The sequence below is a fragment of the Nicotiana tomentosiformis genome, chromosome 4 (assembly GCF_000390325.3).
Source record: "Nicotiana tomentosiformis chromosome 4, ASM39032v3, whole genome shotgun sequence".
Classification (NCBI taxonomy): Eukaryota; Viridiplantae; Streptophyta; class Magnoliopsida; order Solanales; family Solanaceae; genus Nicotiana; species Nicotiana tomentosiformis.
Window position 1 is genome coordinate 24,830,365 of NC_090815.1, and position 20,571 is coordinate 24,850,935.

The window sequence follows — 20,571 nt, forward strand, 5'->3', positions numbered from 1 at the left end:
TTGGAACAGTCATTGTTTTACCTTAATTTCTTTCACTTGTATTTTATTTGTACAAGATTATTTTGTTGTTTTATCACATGATTACTCTTTGTTGTTGTATATTTATTTTTCTTTCCGTTGTTAGCTTTATTGTGATATTCTGCACATGTTATTTGATTAGTGAGTGTCTTGACATGAACCTCACCACTACTCTACCTAGATTTTTATTGATCCAAGGCCGTACACCAACCTAACTAGTAAAAAGGATAGATCATATATAAGATCACATACACTTACAACACGCTCACTCTTATCATAGAGAGAGATTTTATTAGAAAATCTGAAAAGACAAACACAACGACATGCAGAATAGAAAGGCTAGAGATCTATCCAATTAATTTCGACGAATGTCGAAGCCCTTAACAATGATGCCAGATTTCGAAGTGGCGTTATTGATTTCCATCAACCTCATTTCGACTTCACCATCCTCTCCTAAGTTGTTGAAAAACTCACCAAGCTTGATTTCTAACCAGCCATCGCTTCGAAGATGTGGAAACCGGCCAAGTTCTCCTGGTAATTCCTTTTTCTTCGAGATGAAAACAGTGGTACCCTCAATGCCTGCGTCCTTTGCCACCTCCTTCACAAATCTTAGCGATGCAATGGATCGTTCAAGTCCACGAGGGTTATCTGTTAACTTGAACACTAAATATACTGCATAACTAGTCGTTTGAATAAGATTTTTTGTCTCTATCTTTCCATAAATGTCAAGCCAATTTATGCTACGAAGCTCCGCCACTTCAATACTGTACAAAATGTTGAGATGTAAGTAATTAAAATATATATTTCTCTTTTTAATGAAATTTAGAGAGAGATAGAGAGACAAACTTAGGATCAACAGTTTTCCATGTCCAGAACTGAGGATTGTTCACCCATGTAATTGTAAGGTCTCTTGCCGCTATCCACTGGCCTTGCTGATTTAATACAATATGTAAAACAATATATTAGGGTTCCTTAACATTTGATGAGTTGTTAAACACAAGAAGAATAAAAATATATCAAAGAGAAGAATAACTTACCATCTTTCTTTTATTGCTATGTATGATATGATGCTCTTTATATCTTTTTAGTTGGCTCAACTCCCTTTTGCTTCGTCCTCATATTTATAGAGCATTATTGGACTCCAAAATTTGTCACCATATATAGTACTACTATTTATAGAGCATTATTGGACTCCTGATTAAATTTTTGGCTTAACATTACCTTGTTGTTAGGGAAAACAATTATTTTTCTATTGGCTTCACGGAGCTCCAACCTCAGAATACTTTTAAATCATAAAGTAATGGGTAAATTTAGTCCGTTTTGTTTTGGAGAATTTTGATATGTGACGTCTACATATTTCATATTAGAGCTTAGTTCATGGTAAAGGCAATACAAGACAATTTGCTAAATGTGATAACAAAGGATCCTTAGCATACAACCTAGTCTGTTGCCAAATAAAAGAGCATTTACTCTTGTTATACTAACTAGGTTAAGTTGGGCTCAGGTTAAATGGATGAACTAACATAAACTAAGTTAATAATGATTTGGTTTTATTTTCTGCAAATTTTAGGGACAGTGCTCTTGCCCAGTTTAAACATTGTTGGTTGTATTGCAATGACTGAGTTTATTGTCTCAAGGGGAAAAACCATTAATTGTTGTTGTGATTATATACATTTGATTCACCATATTTCTGTTGGGTGATGTTCATGGTACATATTGTTAAAACGGCAAACGTATTGTCACAACCTAAAACCCACTATAGGTCGTGATGGCACCCAACGTAACCGTTAGACAAGCCAACGGTAAACTAATATGATGACCCGATAGGTTTTCTAGAGCTTTAACCCCTAAATTATGTGTTTCGAAACCTCAAATATCTCCTTTTAGCCTTCCTCGACTCGCATGCACAGTCCGAGTTTTTTTCGAAAAGCTTTTATGTGAAAAACTAATTAAAATATGAAATCGTGCCAAAACAAAAAAAAAAATCATTTGAGTTGACTTCGTTCAACGTTTTGAGCAAATGGACTTGGGTCCGTATTTTGATGGTCCCGGTGGGTCCATATCATGCTTGGGACTTGGGCGTATGCACGGATTCGAATTCGGAGCTCCCTAGCTCGAGTTATTGCAATTTGCTAAAATTTTGAAGTTTTAAGGTCTAGAGAACTTATGAATTTGACCGAAGTTTGAATTTGTTGCTACCGGGTCCGAATTCTGGTTTCGGAGCTTGGTATAGGTTTATTACTATATTTATGACTTGCCTCCAAAATTTGGTGCAAAACGGAGTTGGTTTGATGTGATTCGGACGTCCGGTTGTTAAAATGAAAATTTTTAAGTTTCATTGAAAATTTTATTCTTTTTGGTGTCCGATTCGTAGTTCTAGGTGGTATTTTGGGGTTTTGATCTTGCGAGCGAGTTTGTATGATATTTTTGGACTTATGTGCATGTTTGGTTTGGATCCCCTAAGGCTCGGATGAATTTCGGATAGACTACAGAGTGAAGTTGGAGTTAGAATCATAGCTAATGCCTTTTTGCTTCTGGTTTTTGTTGAAGATCTCGCATTTGCGAGCATGGACTGGGGGCTGGTTTCATTTTACACAGTCTCCTTTTCCCTTTTCTCTTCTAGGGTTTTCTCCATTGAAACATTTTGCATGAGCTCAGTCTGAGCTTCTAACAAATACAAAGTTTGGACCACAATTACTGGGTTTGACCGATTCTCTCCTCCAGATTCTAGCTCTGTCCCTGGTAAGAAGTTTTTGAAGGTGTAAATTTCTGCAAATTGAACTGTAGATGGTGCATATATTGAAATTTCTGGATAGAGCTTTACAGATTACATTACATCAATATGGGGTTGAGAACAAGATAACCTCAAGTGACAGAGCTTTTATTTGTTATATATTTCTTATTTCTTACTTTTTATTGATCCGAGACCGTACACAAACCTAACTAGTAAAAATCGTAGAATCTCTTTATTATAATTTTATTAATAAGGTAAAAAGGATAGATCATATATAAGATCACATACTATTACAACACGCTCACTATTATCATAGAGAGAGATTTTATTAGAAAATCTGAAAAGACAAACACAACAACATGCAGAATAGAAAGGCTGGAGATCTATCCAATTAATTTGGACGAATGTCGAAGCCCTTAACAATGATGCCAGACTTTTTAAAAATTTATAGAGCATTATTGGACTCCATAATTTGTCACCATATATAGTACTACTATAGTAGGTAGGTTTAACTAGAATAAATGTTTTTTTTTTTAAAACTTGAATGTTAAAAACGTGTCTATTGGCAAAACCCTTAAGGTTGTCTTTCTAGGAACAGACAAGTTACTCCAAAAATTTGTCACAATAGAGTGATAACATAAGTGTTTTTTTTTATTGGAGAAAACGTGTCTATTGATATTAAACCTCTTTTAGGACCATTTGGACCATTCATGAAGAAAACATGACTGATATTAAACCTCTTCTTTCACGAGTCACGAGAGGAGTAGAGCTCTGGTAAATTTCAAATTTGTATTTTTATTATAGGAAATTGAACAAGCTTGCTCCCGATTAAATTTTTGGCTTAACATTACCTTGTTGTTAGGGAAAACAATTATTTTTCTATTGGCTTCACGGAGCTCCAACCTCAGAATACTTTTAAATCATAAAGTAATGGGTAAATTTAGTCCGTTTTGTTTTGGAGAATTTTGATATGTGACGTCTACATATTTCATATTTGAGCTTAGTTCATGGTAAAGGCAATACAAGACAATTTGCTAAATGTGACAACAAAGGATCCTAAGCATACAACCTAGTCTGCTGCCAAATAAAAGAGCATTTATTCTTGTTATACTAACTAGGTTAAGTTGGGCTCAGGTTAAATGGTTGAACTTGTTTACCCGTAAAACGGTACAGTTGAATTTGTTCGTGGTTTCTAGACAAGTAAATTAATTTGATCCGAAAAGTAACAAAATAACTGATGAAATATAAAATACTTAGCCTTAGAATGTAGATGGAACAACAAAGCTGATGTGTCCGGGAACAGGGTTCTCGGGCACAACAATGATAAGATCAAAAGCGAGAGAATAAAATTATATTAAAATGCTGTATAGAATGATGTATACAATGTAGTATTAAAATGCACTTTTCACATTTTCGTACTAGTGATGCAAGTCTTTAGCATCTTGTTCCATACGGGGCTAGTGATACCCTGCCCGAACTAATTTTAGCACTATAGAATCTGCACCTGAGTGGTTGCCGCACATCCCTTCGTGTACTTATCTCATGACATAGTTAGCTTCTGATGCTCTTAAGCACCGGGCCAACGGGCCTTGAAAAGATTTTCTGTATAATTGTCCTTTCTTGAAGCTATAACGTGCAACTTTGGAGCACAACGCTCTTGATGCTTTGGGACCTTCGGGCAACTTTCTACTCTCCGGGTTGTCACGCTTGCGAGGTTGAATCCGACAAGTAGTTTTACTGTCGGGATAATGCTTCCAGTCAGTTTAGCTTGCTCTAGTACTCTACATTATATGAGATCAGCTGAACTTCTTGGATCCACTAAAACACGTTTAATTTTAAAATCTAACACACTTAAAGAAATTATCAGTGCGTCATTGTGCGATAGTAGTAATCCGTCCACATCTTCGTCCGTGAATGTGATATCGTCTTCCTCAGAGCCTCTTACTATGAGTTATCGACACTTTTATCTTCTTTGCTGCTGAAAAGGTGACCCCGTTCAGTTATTTTGGGTAGATTTGAGTCGTTCGAAGATTTTTTCATACGAGAATGTCATTTTAGAATATCGGTGTAGCTTCTTTGATGAAAGTATCTTGCCTAACTTTGTGTAGGGGAACTATCCCTTAGGACTTGAGTCGTATTTGCTATTTGCGTCATGTGAAAGCAGTGTACGCGAGGTGACAAGTACGTACTCGGTCTTATATGTGGAAATTGACTAGTCTAGACTCTTAAGCATCTTTTATGTACTTATTTTAAATTGTTAGAACATGTTATATCCTTTATTTGTCATGTCTACTATCACACACTTTATTGGATGTTGTCGTTACATGTTACATTCTTTACTTGTCGAGTTTGCTCTTATATGATTTATTTGGAGTTGTTATCACTTTGTGTCATTATGTGATTTTTTTATTGTGGAGCTACTCTTAGTTGAAATTGTCATCACATGATATCCTTTGTTGCCGGGTAGTTCTCATGCATTTAGATGTAGTACTAGTTCGTGCCATCTCATTTATTGTTAGCCTAATTCATACACTAGAGTCTGAAGTTAGCCATTTCATGGAAGTACTTTCACTATCGAGGTTATCCTTCAACAATTAATTGGAATTGAAGTTATCGAGAGTCATTAATATATTCTAATTAAAGTTTTGTTTAAAAGGATTGTTGTTCTTTGTTGAGTTACTTTTCCGTTCATTTTTTTGCTATTGAGATTCTATATACGTTGTGCTGAGTCGTGGGCTATTTATTGTAAAAATATTGATATTGTTGGATCTTTGAAAAGGTTTTGGCCAACAGACACTTGTGATATGATTTGATATGTTGTATTTTTGACATGATAGCACATGGGAATTGTTGTGTGGTTTGGTTATTGTTATGCGGACAATAAGGGTGGCATTTCACCATTGTTGTTATACGGAGTATAAGAGTGGCATTTCACCGTTGTTGTTATATGGAGTATAAGGGTGGCATTTCACCGTTGTTGTTATGCGGGGCATAAGGGTGGCATCTCATTGTTGTTGAATGTATGGAGTGATACGGGTGGCTATTGTGTTATTGGCCGGGCTGAGTGATACGGGTGGCTATTATACAGAGTGATACGGGTGGCTATAGGAGAGATAACGGTGGAAATGTCAAGGATGATGTGTGATGGTTGGAGACATTGTGTTGATAATTTTCGTGTAATGGTATGTTTTTCCTGGTGTTTGTCATTCACCTTTCATGACTTGCTTTGTTGTTTTGATTTTCCTGGTGTTTGTCATACACTTTTCATGACTTGCTTTGTTGTTTCGATGAGCTATTCAATGTCTTTGATATTACTAGTTGACTTGGGTTGTAGTAGTACACTCGCACAAGCATACACTATAATATGCCACTTATACTAGCTCAGGAGTATGAAACTTGACATTTATTTATCATGCCCCTGTGTTCTTGTCTTATTTGTTTCCATGTTGATATTGAGCCTTTGACCATGTCAGGCGGATTGTGATTTGTGAGCCTGTGACCATACCAGGCAGATTGTGGATGTGAGCTTGAGATCATACCAGGCGGATTGTGATTGTGAGCATGGACCATGAAGGGCATATTGTGAATGTGGGCCTGTACTCATGCCGGGCGGATTGAGATTTTGGAACATGAGTTGTCCGTGCGGTTGTGATGCAAGATGTGGGAATGAGGTGTCGTGAGTATATGATGGTGGGTTGAGACCCGTGACTTGTGACTATGAGATGAAGTACCACAGAGTGATTTAGTTGCAAAACTTGTGTTACAGCGGCTTGATTAATTGATCATCCTTAGTGTTTCATTAGTTGGTTTTAATGATACTTCATGGTGTTCTCATTGATTTACTGTTTATATCACTTGTTGGTTCTTGTTGCCATTTACCGATTTTCGCTTTCCGTTATTAGTTTTATACTTATGTACTGCACAGGTTATTTTGTCTAGTGAGTATCTTAACTTGTACTTCGTTACTACTCTACCGAGGTTAGTCTTGATACTTACTGGGGTACCAACCGTGGTGTACTCATATTACACTTTTGCACATTTTTGTGCAGATGCAGCTACTTCAGAGTCTGTTGGTTGTTAGATAGCAGATCAGATATTGCAATGGAGACTTCAAGGTACACCTTCCGCCACGTTCGCAGGCATCGGAGTCACCTTCGGAAGTTATTTTTGTACAGTTTATTTCTATTCTGGAACAATTATACTTATAGATTTTCTAGTAAACTCAATAGAGCTTGTGACTTGTACTACCGGTTTTGGGATTGTTGGCTTTATATAGAAATTTCTGTTTCATATTTAATAGTTGTTGGTGCTTGAATTTTTTCATTAATTCAGTAACTCTTAGGCTTACTTAGTCTTAAAGACTTGGTGTCATCACGACATCCCACAAATGGAAATTAGGATCGTGAGAAGTTGGTATCAAAGCTCTAGGTTAATAGGAGCTACGGGTCATAAGCGGGTTTAGTAGAGTCTTATGGATCGGTACGGAGACGTATGTACTAATCTTTGAGACGCTACGAAACTATTAGGAAAAATCTTCACTTCTTTCATTCATGTCATACGAATTTGTTGATTTCAAAGTTTGAGCCTTTTTATCTTTATTCTCTCACATATGGTGAGGACACGTGCTACCGGATCAGCTGAGTAGACACCCACACCCCCTGCTAGAGCCGTGAGAGGCCGGGGCCGAGGAAAGGCACACAATGCAACTAGAGCACTTGTCAGAACAGGAGTTGAAGAGCCATAGTAGTTCCTGTTAGGGGACAGGCACAAGAGGCGCCTGTTGTTACCCCCATACTTCAGGAGACTTTAGCGAAGTTCCTGAGCATGTTGGTACATTGGTTGGGGCGGGATTGATCTCTGTTTCCCCAGCTACTTCGTAGGTTGGGGGAGGAGCTTAGACTCCCACCGCCCATATGCCTTAGCAACGGGCTTACATTGGTCCAGTTCCAGGTGTGGTACCAGTACAACCTGTTATTCCGGTTCAGCCTGAGGTCAGGCCAGGGGCATTAGAGGAGGAAAAGCTTAGACTTGCGAGGTTCAAGAAGTATCACCCTCCTACTTTCAATGGTTTGGCTTCAGAGGATGCACAAGGTTTTCTAGAGGAGTGCCATCGTATTCTCTGCACCATGGGTATTGTGGAGGGGAGTGGGGTTGAATTTACTACATTCCAGCTGTCAGGGTAGCGTATCAGTGGTGGCGGGTTTACGAGGAGGGTAGCCTTGCTGATGCAGCTTCACTTTCATGGACTTCATTTTCAAAAATGTTCTTGAGAGAGTTTGTTCCCCAGACCCTTCGGGATGCATGGCGCGCAGAGTTTGAGCAGTTGCATTAGGGCACCACGACGGTGTCGGACTATGCCATCAGGTTCAGTGAGTTATCCCGTCATGCACCTATTTTGGTTCCTATAGTTAGAGAGTGATTTCGCATATTCATTGAGGGGATCAGTTATGATATTAGATTCTGCATGGCTCGAGAGTTGCATATTGATACCCCATTTCAGTAGTTGGTGGAGATTGCTAGGATGTTAGAGCATATTCGGGATGAAGAGAGGGAGGATAAGGTGACCAAGAGGTCTCGAGGATTTAGAGGGTTCAGAGGATTATACTCTTCAGTTATGGCCTATCATGGCGGAGGCTCGGGCAGTCGACCTGTTCAGTCCACACTCCAGACTGCTGGTGTTTCTCCAGTTTGTCAAGGTACACATGTGGAGCAGTGATCTTTTAGTGCACCAACGGCACGGGATTCTTACAACGGTTATTCCAGTTAGGGGTGTACATAGGTCGGTTTGGTTCGGATTTTCTAATTACCAAACCAAACCAATTATATCAGGTTATTATATCTAAATACCAAACCAAACTAATAAAAGTTGGGATTTTTAATCTCGATTTTTCTCGATTTTTTTCAGGTTTTCGGGTTTCTTTTCCATAAAGTCTTCATAGCACAAAACATAAATTTTGAGCTCCAAACACTTCCTTAATCCTACTAAGATAAGACTATATAAGGTATTTTTCAATAAAATAACATAAATATGAGATGAGTCATGACATTATACTAAAATATTCAACAATAAAGTTAATAAAATCGCATAAAATAAATATTATTAATAAGCCATAATTAAAATAAACATAATTTAAAATTACGACTAATAAGTACTATTATTTACATGAGTGACCACTAAAAGAAAAATAAGCTATACATTTTATCTAAACCATGAAAAAACTAAAAAAATAGATATCCAACACTATTTTCATTCATAGTACAATTGAATTGAATGTCTTTTATTAACATTAGTATTGATTTGATTTTGGTTTAGGATTTATTTGACTTACTAACATTTATGGACGATAAAACTTATTGGAGCATCCAAAATTATAAGCCCTAGCTTGAAACAAACGTTAAAAGATAAAACTATGAAAAAGCTTAAGAAATATTTATAATCTACACTACAATAAATATTTTATGTATTAAATATATTTAAAACTTTTATTCATATAATTAACCCGCATTGGTTTGGTTTCGATTTGACCTTTTTTAGTTAAAACAAAACCAAACGAAATATGGTCGATTTATTTTTCCAACACCAAACCATAATCGGGGTTTTTTCTCGATTTGACTCGGATTATCGGGTTGGTGGGGTTTGTCGATTTTATTTGTACACCCCTAATTCCAGTTATTCGGCATAGACTCAGTAGCAGCAGCCACGTCCGTAGAGGGGTTGTTATGAGTGTGGCGATACTAGGCACATCGTGAGAGATTGTCCCAGACTCGAGAGAGGCGGATTTCATCAGGGCACTCAGGCTACGGGCTCCGTTCCAGTTGCTACTTCACTTGCACAGCCAGTTAGGGGTGGAGGACAGGCAGGTAGAGGGCGCCCTAGAAGGGGAGGTCCGGCCCGTTGATATGCTTTCCGTGGTATGGCTTAGGCCGCTGCACCAGATGGTCTTTATATATGTATGGTTTGATTGTTATAGAGGAGCATCATTCTTATTTTGATTTGGTTTTGCTTATCGGGGTGAGTCCTCTTATCTTACCTCACATATCGGTGAGTTTCGTGATTTTGTACTCTACTTATGTGTCTACCCCTGTTGGGAGATTCTATAGTTGTAGCCCGTGTCTATCGTTTTGAATTGTTCACTATTGAAAGTTATGAAACTAGAAGTGACTTTCTATTACTCATTACGGTAGGTTTTGATGTGATTTCTAGATGGTTTGATTATGATTTGTGATTTAGATGCTTTACCGGTACGGGAAATCTGTTACGTGTCATGATTTTGTTTTGCGGAATTGAGTTAGTGGAAGTTTTCTATTGGTATGATGTGTACTCTACTTGTGTTTCAGAGCGGAGAATGGGATCCTCACATTTTATTGGATTTGATATGTTTGTACTAGGTTACATGTCGCGGTGGAGTTATATTAGGATGAGATCCTTGTGATTAGTTCATATGCTTTTACCCACCCTTGTGGAATTGATTCATAAGTATGGTACTTATGGAAAGTTGTGTCTGTCGGGCTTGTTTGATAGTTCTCTCACGTGTTTCTCTTTGCATATTCAGTCATTTTCGCGTTGTGCTTATTGGGTTTTAACTTGCGAGGTGTGTGCCCAGGTTGTGTTAAATGCGACTTGTTGATTTGAGTGAATGGTTATGGGATCTTAATGCTTCTTTCATCGTTGTCAGTGTTGTGAAGGTTTGGAACAGGGTTCCAACTGATATGCAGTTAATTGCCGATGTTGGATTTGATAATGGCCAGCTATGGTGGCCAGAGATATTGTTATGGGCATATGTGCGATGTATTACGTCGTGTGGTTGTACCTTATGATTGTAGGCATGAGTTGTGGCAGCCGGTTGAGGTTTATACGGTGTGTTGAGGTGGGAATCGGATCTTTGGGAAATGATTGGATGGTGAAACATTTTGGTTCTAAGGCTTATTAGTGTGAGTTAGAGGAGAATTTTCAGTTCAGATGGTATTGTCGGGCCTATGTGGATTAGGGTGACCAGGGATCACTCGCAAGCAAATGTATGGTAAGTTCATCCAGTGATTTGATGACTTTGGAATGGTTCTTGGCACGTTTAGGGAAGAACGTTTCATTAAGAAGGGGAGGATGTAACGACCCAACCAATTATTTTGAGAATTAGCATCTCGTTCGGCAGCTTATGGTCTCGATCAACTTCGTATTATGTATTATGACTTACATGTGTGTCCGAGTTCGGTTTTCAGATGATTCGGGATCAATTAGGAAGAAGGATTCTTGTTTTAGAAGCTTAAGAAATAAGAGTTGATCGAAGTTTGACTTTTGTATAGACAACTCCGGAATAGTATTTTGATGATTCCAATAGCTTCGTATGGTGGTTTTGGACTCATGTGTATGCCCGGATTTGGATTTGGAGGTCCGTAGGTTGATTTGATGCAGTTTGGCAAAAGGGTTTGACCGGGAGTTGAATGCGTGGAAAGGTTAAAAGGTTTGACCGGGGGTTGAATTTGTTGATATCGGGTTCAGATTTCGATTCCGGGAGTTGGTATAATTTCGTTGTGTCATTTGGAACTTGCATGCAAAATTTGACGTTATCCCAGGTTGATTTGATATGATTCGGCGCGAGTTGTAGAATTTGAAAGTTGATTAAGTTCGATTTGATGTGTGATTCATAGTTTTAATGTTGTTTGATGTAATTTGAGGCCTCGCGCAGGTCTGCGTTATGTTACGCAACTTGTTGGTATGTTTAGACGAGGCTCCAGGGGCCTCGGGTGTGTTTCAGATGGGCTACAGGCCATTTCTTCATGCTTTAGAGTTGCTGGTTTCTAGTGTGCCTGTTGTTCTTCGCGATCGCGAAGTGTTTTTGAGAAATCAGTGATTTGTTCATCGCAGACGCGATGATGGTCATACATTCGCGAAGCTTATGCAGTCATTTGTCCGCGTTCGCACCCGTCTCTCCTCGTTCGCGTAGTGGAGCTGGGAGTTAGTGGTCTTTTACTCATCGCCTTCGCGTGTCTCTATGTGCATTTGGGTAGTCCGTTGTCATTATTCATCGCGTTCGCGAGGTGTGTGCCGCAAACACGAAGCTTTATTTTTTCCGGGCAGCATTTAGTTCTTCTTGATCGCGAGGGTTATTCCGCGATCAAGTAAGAGGAATCACTAGGGCATATTATAAGAACTCTATTTCGAGGGCTTTTGTTATTTTATCACTCTTTGAGTTAGAGAGCTCGGATTTGAGCGATTTTTGATGGGTTATTCACGTGTTGGATTGGATTAAGTGTTCTTTACCCGGAATTGATTATATTTCATGATTGCATAATTATTTTTTTCATTAAATTAGTGATTTGAATGGGAGAAAAATGGGAATTGTTGTGAAAACTTTCAAAAATATAAAATGATGAGTTGAAGGATGAATTGATGTTGGAATTGGATAAATTTGGTATGGTTGGACTCGTATAGGAATGGGTGTAAGGATTTTATGAATTTTATCGTGTTCCGAGGTGCGGGCCTTTTGGGTTGTCTTTTTCGTTTTCATTAAATATCAAAGCTTTTTTATCTAGAATTATTTCCTATGGTTTTTATTTATGGTATTAAGTTATTTTGGCTAGATTTGAGCCGTCTGGAGGTTGTTTCATACAAGAAGGTCATTTTAAAGTATCGGTCTAGCTTATTTAGGTAAGTATCTTACCTAACTTGGTCTGGAGGAATTACCCCTTAGGACTTAAGTTGTTTGTGCTATTTGTCTCATGTGAAAGCCGTGTACGCGAGGTGACGAGTACGTACTCGGGCTTATATGTGGAAATTGACCAGTCTAGACTCCTAAGCATCTTTTATGTACTTATTTTAAATTGTTAGCACATGTTATATCTTTTATTCGTCATGTCTACTATCATATGCTTTATTGGAAGTTGTCGTTACGTGTCACATTCTTTACTTGCCGAGTTTGATCTTATATGCTTTATTTGGAGATGTTATCACTTTGTGTCATTATGCGATTTCTATTATTGTGGAGCTACTCTAAGTTGAAATTGTCATCACATGATATCCTTTTGTTAATGGGTTGTTCTCATGTATTTAGACGTAGTACTAGTTCGTTCTCTCTCCTAAATTGTTAGCCTAATTCATAGTCTGAAGTTTGCCATTTCATGCAAGTACATTCACTATCAAGGTTATCCTTAAATAATTAATTGGAATTAAAGTTATGGAGAGTCATTAATCTATTCTAATTGAAGTTGAATTTAAAGGGGATGTTGTTTTTTGTTAAGTTACTTTTCTATTCATTTTGTTTTTATTGAGATTCTATATACGTTGTGCTGAGCCGCGAGCTATTTGCAGTGAAAATATTGATATCGTTGAATCTTTGAAAAGTTTGTGGTCTACGGGCACTTGTGATACGAGTTGATATGTTGTGTTGTTGTGATGATAGCACATGTGAATTATTGTGTGGTTTGGTTGTTGTTATGCGGAGTATAAGGGTAGCATCTCACTGTTGTTGAATATATGGAGTGATACGGGTGGCTATTTTATTATTGTCCTAGCGATGATGTGGGTGGCTATTATATAGAGTGACACGGGTAGATATATGAGATATAAGGGTGGTTATTATACGGAGTAATACGTGTGGTTATAGGAGAGATAAGGGTGGCAATGTCAGGGATGATGTGTGATGGTCGGAGACATTGTGTTTGGTGATTTTCGTGTGATAGTGTACTTTTCTTTGTATTTGTCATACACCTTGCATGACTTGCTTTGTTGTTTTGATAAGCTATTCGATGTCTTTGATATTACTTGCTGACTTGGACTACACTAGTACACTCACACAAGCATACACCATAGCGTGCCACTTATACTAGCTCAGGAGTATGAAACTTGACATTTATTAATCATGCCCATGTATTCTTGTATTATCTGTTTCCATATTGATATTGAGCCTTTGACCATGCCAGGTGGATTGTGATTTGTGATCCTGAAATCATATCGCACGGATTGTGATTGTGAGCCTGTGACCATATCGGGCGGATTGTGAATTTGAGCTTATCATCATGCCGGGCGGATTGAGATTTTGGCACGTGAGTTGTCTGTGCTATTGTGATGCGAGATGTGGGCACGAGGTGCCGTGAGTATATGATTGTGGGTTGAGACCCGTGACTTGTGACTATGAGATGAAGTAGCACAGAGTGATTTCGTTGTGAAACTTGTGTTCGAACGGCTTGATTAATTGATTGTCCTTTGTGTTTCCATATTTGGTTTTAATGATACTTCATGGGGTTCTTATTGCTTTACTGATTATATCACTTATTGTTGACATTTACTCATTTTCTCTTTCCGTTATTAGTTTTATAATTTTATACTGCATATGTTATTTTGTCTAGTGAGTGTCTTGACTTGTACCTCGTAACTACTCCACCGAGGTTTGTCTTGATACTCATTGGGTACCAACCGCGGTATACTCATTCTATACTTCTGAATATTTTTGTACAGATTCAGGTACTTCGGAGTCTGTTGGTTGTTAGATAGCGGATCAAAAAGTGCTGTGGAGAATTCAAGGTACACCTGTCGTCGCGTTCGCAAGCCTCAGAGTCACCTTCGGAAGTTATTTTTGTACAGTTTATTTCTATTCCGGAACAGTTATACTTAGAGATTTTTTAGCGATCTCAGTAGAGCTTATGACTTGTACTACCGGTTTTATGATTTTTTGTTTTGTATAGAAATTTCCGTTTTATATTTAATAGTTGTTGGTTGAATTTTGCCATTAATTCAGTAAGTGTTAGGCTTACCTAATATTAAAGACTAGGTGTCATCACGATATCCCACAGAGGGAAATTAGGGTCGTGACACTACCCTAATTTTGTGGGCCCATCAGAAACGACCCATTGAGCAATAATCATTGCTTCTCTATATTTTTACTAATTTTTTGGCGTTTTAGGACCATAAAAAAGGAATTCGACACGATTTCTGATTTTTCGTGTGCTAATGCCCACGCCATCTTCCTAAATTCAGGTGACCATTCCCGAACCGCCTAAAATTATGTGGGCCCATCAGAAATGACCTAATAAACAATACTCATTGCTTCTCTATGACTGTTCCTCGTTTTTTCTGTTTTAGGGCCATAAAACAGGAATTCAGGATGATTTCTGATTTTCGTGTGCTAATGTTTACAAATTTTCATGAATCTGGGAGACGTGTTCCGAATCGCCTGAAATTTCGTGGGCTCATAAAAAACGACTTAATGAACAAACGTCATTATTTTTCCATGACCGTTCCTTATTTATTTGTATTTTAGGGCCACAAAACAGGAATCCATAACGATTTTCAGTTTTTCGTGTGCTAGTCCACGACATCTTCATAAATTCGGGCGACGGGCTCGGAATCGCCTAAACTTTTGTGGGCTTATCAAAAACGTCCTAATGAACAATAATTATCACTTATCTATGATCTTTCCTCTTTTTTGGCACTTTAGGGCCATAAAAAAGGAATCCATGACGATTTTTAATTTTTCGTGTGATAATGTTTACGCCATCTTCATGAATTCAGGTGACGGGCATTGAATCACCTAAAAAGTTTTGGGGCCCATTTAAATTAATCTAATAAACAATAGCCATGCTTTTCCATGACCGTTCCAATTTTTTGTGTGCTAATTTCCACGCCATCCTCATGAATTTGGGCGACGAGCTCCATATTGCCTAAAGTTTTTGGTGCCTATCAGAAACGACCTCATGAAAAATAGTTATCGCTTCGCCATGACCGTTCCCCAGTTTTTGGCATTTTAGGTCCATAAAAGAGAAATTCAATTTAAACATATGGTTCAATTTATTTATTTATTTTGGTCAGATTCGAAGTGCAATTTACTTCATATGAGTTGTGAACTGATTTTCATAATGTAAGAGCGCAGGGATAGCTCCGAATCGCCTAAACGTTTATGGGCATATCAGAAATGATATATTGAACCATAGTAATTGCTTCGCAATGACCGTTTCTCATTTGTTTTTGGCATTTTAGAGCCATAACATAGGAATTTAGGTTGATTTCAAATTTTTCGTGTGCTAATGTTCATGCAATCTTTATGAAATCGGTACGAATCCCCTAAAATTTTTGTAGGCCCACTAGAAACAACCTAATATGTTTTTTTCTTTTTGATGAAATATTGAGAATGCAAACCGCTAATTGATTACCAAACGGAATTGCGAAGGAAAATTATTGTATAAGTAGTATATGGTTCAGAAGATACGAACTCTTCACGCTTCTTTAAGCTACGACAACAAATTATCCAGTTATCTAGTTAAAGATCAACTGTAACCAAAGGAAAAGCTAAGAAAATTGCAAGGGCCGTTGAATAAGAAAAATCGTGTTCAATTTATTTATTTATTTTGGTCAAATTCGAAGTGCAGTTTACCATATACTGAGTTGGGAACTCATTTTCACAATGTAAGAACGCAGGGATTAAGCCATGATTTGAAACTTATGAGTTCGGAATTTTAGTCATCTTAAGTTATTAGACTCTAAATTAATAATATGTACGTATTCAATAATGTTTTTAAGAGCAATACAGAGTTTGGACCACAATTACTGGGCTCGGTCGATCATCTCCTCCAGATTATAGCTCTGTCCCTGGTAAGAAGTTTTTTAAGGTGTAAATTTCTGCAAATTGAATTGTAGATGGTGCATATATTGAAGTTTCTGGATAGAGCTTTACAGATTATTATTGCATGAGTATGGGGTTGATTACAGATTATTATTGATCCAAGACCGTACACCAACCTAACTAGTAAAAAGGATAGATCATATATAAGATCACATACACTTACAACACGCTCACTCTTATCATAGAGAGAGATTTTATTAGAACATCTGAAAAGACAAACACAACAACATGCAGAATAGAAAGGCTAGAGATCTATCCAATTAATTTGGACGAATGTCGAAGCCCTTAACAATGATGCCAGATTTCGAAGTGGCGTTATTGATTTCCATCAACCTCATTTCGACTTCACCATCCTCTCCTAAGTTGTTGAAAAACTCACCAAGCTTGATTTCTAACCAGCCATCACTTCGAAGATGTGGAAACCGGCCAAGTTCTCCTGGTAATTCCTTTTTCTTCGAGATGAAAACAGTGGTACCCTCAATGCCTGCGTCCTTTGCCACCTCCTTCACAAATCTTAGCGATGCAATGGATCGTTCAAGTCCACGAGGGTTATCTGTTAACTTGAACACTAAATATACTGCATAACTAGTCGTTTGAATAAGATTTTTTGTCTCTATCTTTCCATAAATGTCAAGCCAATTTACGCTACGAAGCTCCGCCACTTCAATACTGTACAAAATGTTGAGATGCAAGTAATTAAAATATATATTTCTCTTTTTAATGAAATTTAGAGAGAGATAGAGAGACAAACTTAGGATCAACAGTTTTCCATGTCCAGAACTGAGGATTGTTCACCCATGTAATTGTAAGGTCTCTTGCCGCTATCCACTGGCCTTGCTGATTTAATACAATATGTAAAACAATATATTAGGGTTCCTTAACATTTGATGAGTTGTTAAACACAAGAAGAATAAGAATATATCAACGAGAAGAATAACTTACCATCTTTCTTTTATTGCTATGTATGATATGATGCTCTTTATATCTTTTTAGTTGGCTCAACTCCCTTTTGCTTCGTCCTCATATTTATAGAGCATTATTGGACTCCAAAATTTGTCACCATATATAGTACTACTATAGTAGGTAGGTTTAACTAGAATAAATGTTTTTTTTAAAACTTGAATGTTAAAAACGTGTCTATTGGAAAAACCCTTAAGGTTGTCTTTTTAGGAACAGACAAGTTACTCCAAAAATTTATCACAATAGAGTGATAACATAAGTGTTGTTTTTCATTGGAAAAGACGTGTCAACTGACAATCCATTATTAGAAGCAGCAGAAAACATGACTGATATTAAACCTTTTCTTTCACGAGTCACGAGAGCAGTAGAGCTCTGGTAAATTTTAAATTTGTATTTGTATTATAGGAAATTGAACAAGTTTCCTCCTGATTAAATTTTTGGCTTAACATTACCTTGTTGTTAGGGAAAAAAATTATTTTTCTATTGGCTTCACGGAGCTCCAACCTCAGAATACTTTTAAATCATAAAGTAATGGGTAAATTTTGTCCGTTTTGTTTTGGAGAATTTTGATATGTGACGTCTACATATTTCATATTAGAGCTTAGTTCATGGTAAAGGCAATACAAGACAATTTGCTAAATGTGATAACAAAGGATCCTTAGCATACAACCTAGTCTGTTGCCAAATAAAAGAGCATTTACTCTTGTTATACTAACTAGGTTAAGTTGGGCTCAGGTTAAATGGATGAACTAACATAAACTAAGTTAATAATGATTTGGTTTTATTTTCTGCAAATTTTAGGGACAGTGCTCTTGCCCAGTTTAAACATTGTTGGTTGTATTGCAATGACTGAGTTTATTGTCTCAAGGGGAAAAACCATTAATTGTTGTTGTGATTATATACATTTGATTCACCATATTTCTGTTGGGTGATGTTCATGGTACATATTGTTAAAACGGCAAACGTATTGTCACAACCTAAAACCCACTATAGGTCGTGATGGCACCCAATGTAACCGTTAGGCAAGCCAACGGTGAACTAATATGATGACCCGATAGGTTTTCTAGAGCTTTAACCCCTAAATTATGTGTTTCGAAACCTCAAATATCTCCTTTTAGCCTTTCTCGACTCGCATGCACAGTCTGAGTTTTTTTCGAAAAGCTTTTATGTGAAAAACTAATTAAAATATGAAATCGTGCCAAAACAAAAAAAAAATCATTTGAGTTGACTTCGTTCAACGTTTTGAGCAAATGGACTTGGGTCCGTATTTTGATGGTCCCGGTGGGTCCGTATCATGCTTGGGACTTGGGCGTATGCGCGGATTCGAATTCGGAGCTCCCTAGCTCGAGTTATTGCAATTTGCTAAAATTTTGAAGTTTTAAGGTCTAGAGAACTTATGAATTTGACCGAAGTTTGAACTTGTTGCTACCGGTCCGAATTCTGGTTTCGGAGCTTGGTATAGGTTTATTACTATATTTATGACTTGCCTCCAAAATTTGGTGCAAAACGGAGTTGGTTTGATGTGATTCGGACGTCCGGTTGTTAAAATGAAAATTTTTAAGTTTCATTGAAAATTTTATTCTTTTTGGTGTCCGATTCGTAGTTCTAGGTGGTATTTTGGGGTTTTGATCTTGCGAGCGAGTTTGTATGATATTTTTGGACTTATGTGCATGTTTGGTTTGGATCCCCTAAGGCTCGGATGAATTTCGGATAGACTACAGAGTGAAGTTGGAGTTAGAATCATAGCTAATGCCTTTTTGCTTCTGGTTTTTGTTGAAGATCTCGCATTTGCGAGCATGGACTGGGGGCTGGTTTCATTTTACAGTCTCCTTTTCCCTTTTCTCTTCTGGGGTTTTCTCCATTGAAACATTTTGCATGAGCTCAGTCTGAGCTTCTAACAAATACAAAGTTTGGACCACAATTACTGGGTTTGACCGATTCTCTCCTCCAGATTCTAGCTCTGTCCCTGGTAAGAAGTTTTTGAAGGTGTAAATTTCTGCAAATTGAACTGTAGATGGTGCATATATTGAAGTTTCTGGATAGAGCTTTACAGATTACATTGCATCAATATGGGGTTGAGAACAAGGTAACCTCAAGTGACAGAGCTTTTATTTGTTATATATTTCTTATTTCTTACTTTTTATTGATCCGAGACCGTACACCAACCTAACTAGTAAAAATCGTAGAATCTCTTTATTATAATTTTATTAATAAGGTAAAAAGGATAGATCATATATAAGATCACATACTATTACAACACGCTCACTATTATCATAGAGAGAGATTTTATTAGAAAATCTGAAAAGACAAACACAACAACATGCAGAATAGAAAGGCTGGAGATCTATCCAATTAATTTGGACGAATGTCGAAGCCCTTAACAATGATGCCAGACTTTTTAAAAATTTATAGAGCATTATTGGACTCCAAAATTTGTCACCATATATAGTACTACTATAGTAGGTAGGTTTAACTAGAATAAATGTTTTTTTTTTTAAAACTTGAATGTTAAAAACGTGTCTATTGGCAAAACCCTTAAGGTTGTCTTTCTAGGAACAGACAAGTTACTCCAAAAATTTGTCACAATAGAGTGATAACATAAGTGTTTTTTTTTATTGGAGAAAACGTGTCTATTGATATTAAACCTCTTTTAGGACCATTTGGACCATTCATGAAGAAAACATGACTGATATTAAACCTCTTCTTTCACGAGTCACGAGAGGAGTAGAGCTCTGGTAAATTTCAAATTTGTATTTTTATTATAGGAAATTGAACAAGCTTGCTCCCGATTAAATTTTTGGCTTAACATTACCTTGTTGTTAGGGAAAACAATTATTTTTCTATTGGCTTCACGGAGCTCCAACCTCAGAATACTTTTAAATCATAAAGTAATGGGTAAATTTAGTCCGTTTTGTTTTGGAGAATTTTGATATGTGACGTCTACATATTTCATATTTGAGCTTAGTTCATGGTAAAGGCAATACAAGACAATTTGCTAAATGTGACAACAAAGGATCCTAAGCATACAACCTAGTCTGCTGCCAAATAAAAGAGCATTTATTCTTGTTATACTAACTAGGTTAAGTTGGGCTCAGGTTAAATGGTTGAACTTGTTTACCCGTAAAACGGTACAGTTGAATTTGTTCGTGGTTTCTAGACAAGTAAATTAATTTGATCCGAAAAGTAACAAAATAACTGATGAAATATAAAATACTTAGCCTTAGAATGTAGATGGAACAACAAAGC

The 20,571-nt window shown here is 37.2% G+C and overlaps 2 protein-coding genes across 2 annotated transcripts; both read right to left on the reverse strand.

Moving 5' to 3' along the window:
• Window positions 1-230: 230 nt before the first annotated feature.
• LOC104091895 (F-box protein PP2-B11-like) lies at window positions 231-1,169 on the reverse strand. Its single transcript, XM_070201842.1, has 3 exons — window positions 1,056-1,169; window positions 865-950; window positions 231-782 (listed from the first exon to the last, which is right to left on the reverse strand). Exons 1-3 carry the CDS (start codon window positions 1,056-1,058, stop codon window positions 374-376), a joined length of 498 nt encoding a protein of 165 aa, XP_070057943.1. The 5' UTR covers window positions 1,059-1,169; the 3' UTR covers window positions 231-373.
• Window positions 1,170-16,482: 15,313 nt separating this feature from the next.
• LOC104092936 (F-box protein PP2-B11-like) lies at window positions 16,483-17,421 on the reverse strand. Its single transcript, XM_009598631.4, has 3 exons — window positions 17,308-17,421; window positions 17,117-17,202; window positions 16,483-17,034 (listed from the first exon to the last, which is right to left on the reverse strand). The coding sequence occupies exons 1-3, from the start codon at window positions 17,308-17,310 to the stop codon at window positions 16,626-16,628; spliced, it is 498 nt and encodes a 165-aa protein (XP_009596926.1). The 5' UTR covers window positions 17,311-17,421; the 3' UTR covers window positions 16,483-16,625.
• Between the last annotated feature and the right edge of the window lie 3,150 nt (window positions 17,422-20,571).

Coding starts and splice junctions, on each gene's coding strand:
- LOC104091895 (XM_070201842.1), bottom strand. Junction 783..864: donor TGGAAAACTGTTGATCCTAA/GTTTGTCTCTCT, acceptor CATTTTGTACAG/TATTGAAGTGGCGGAGCTTC.
- LOC104092936 (XM_009598631.4), bottom strand. Junction 17,035..17,116: donor TGGAAAACTGTTGATCCTAA/GTTTGTCTCTCT, acceptor CATTTTGTACAG/TATTGAAGTGGCGGAGCTTC.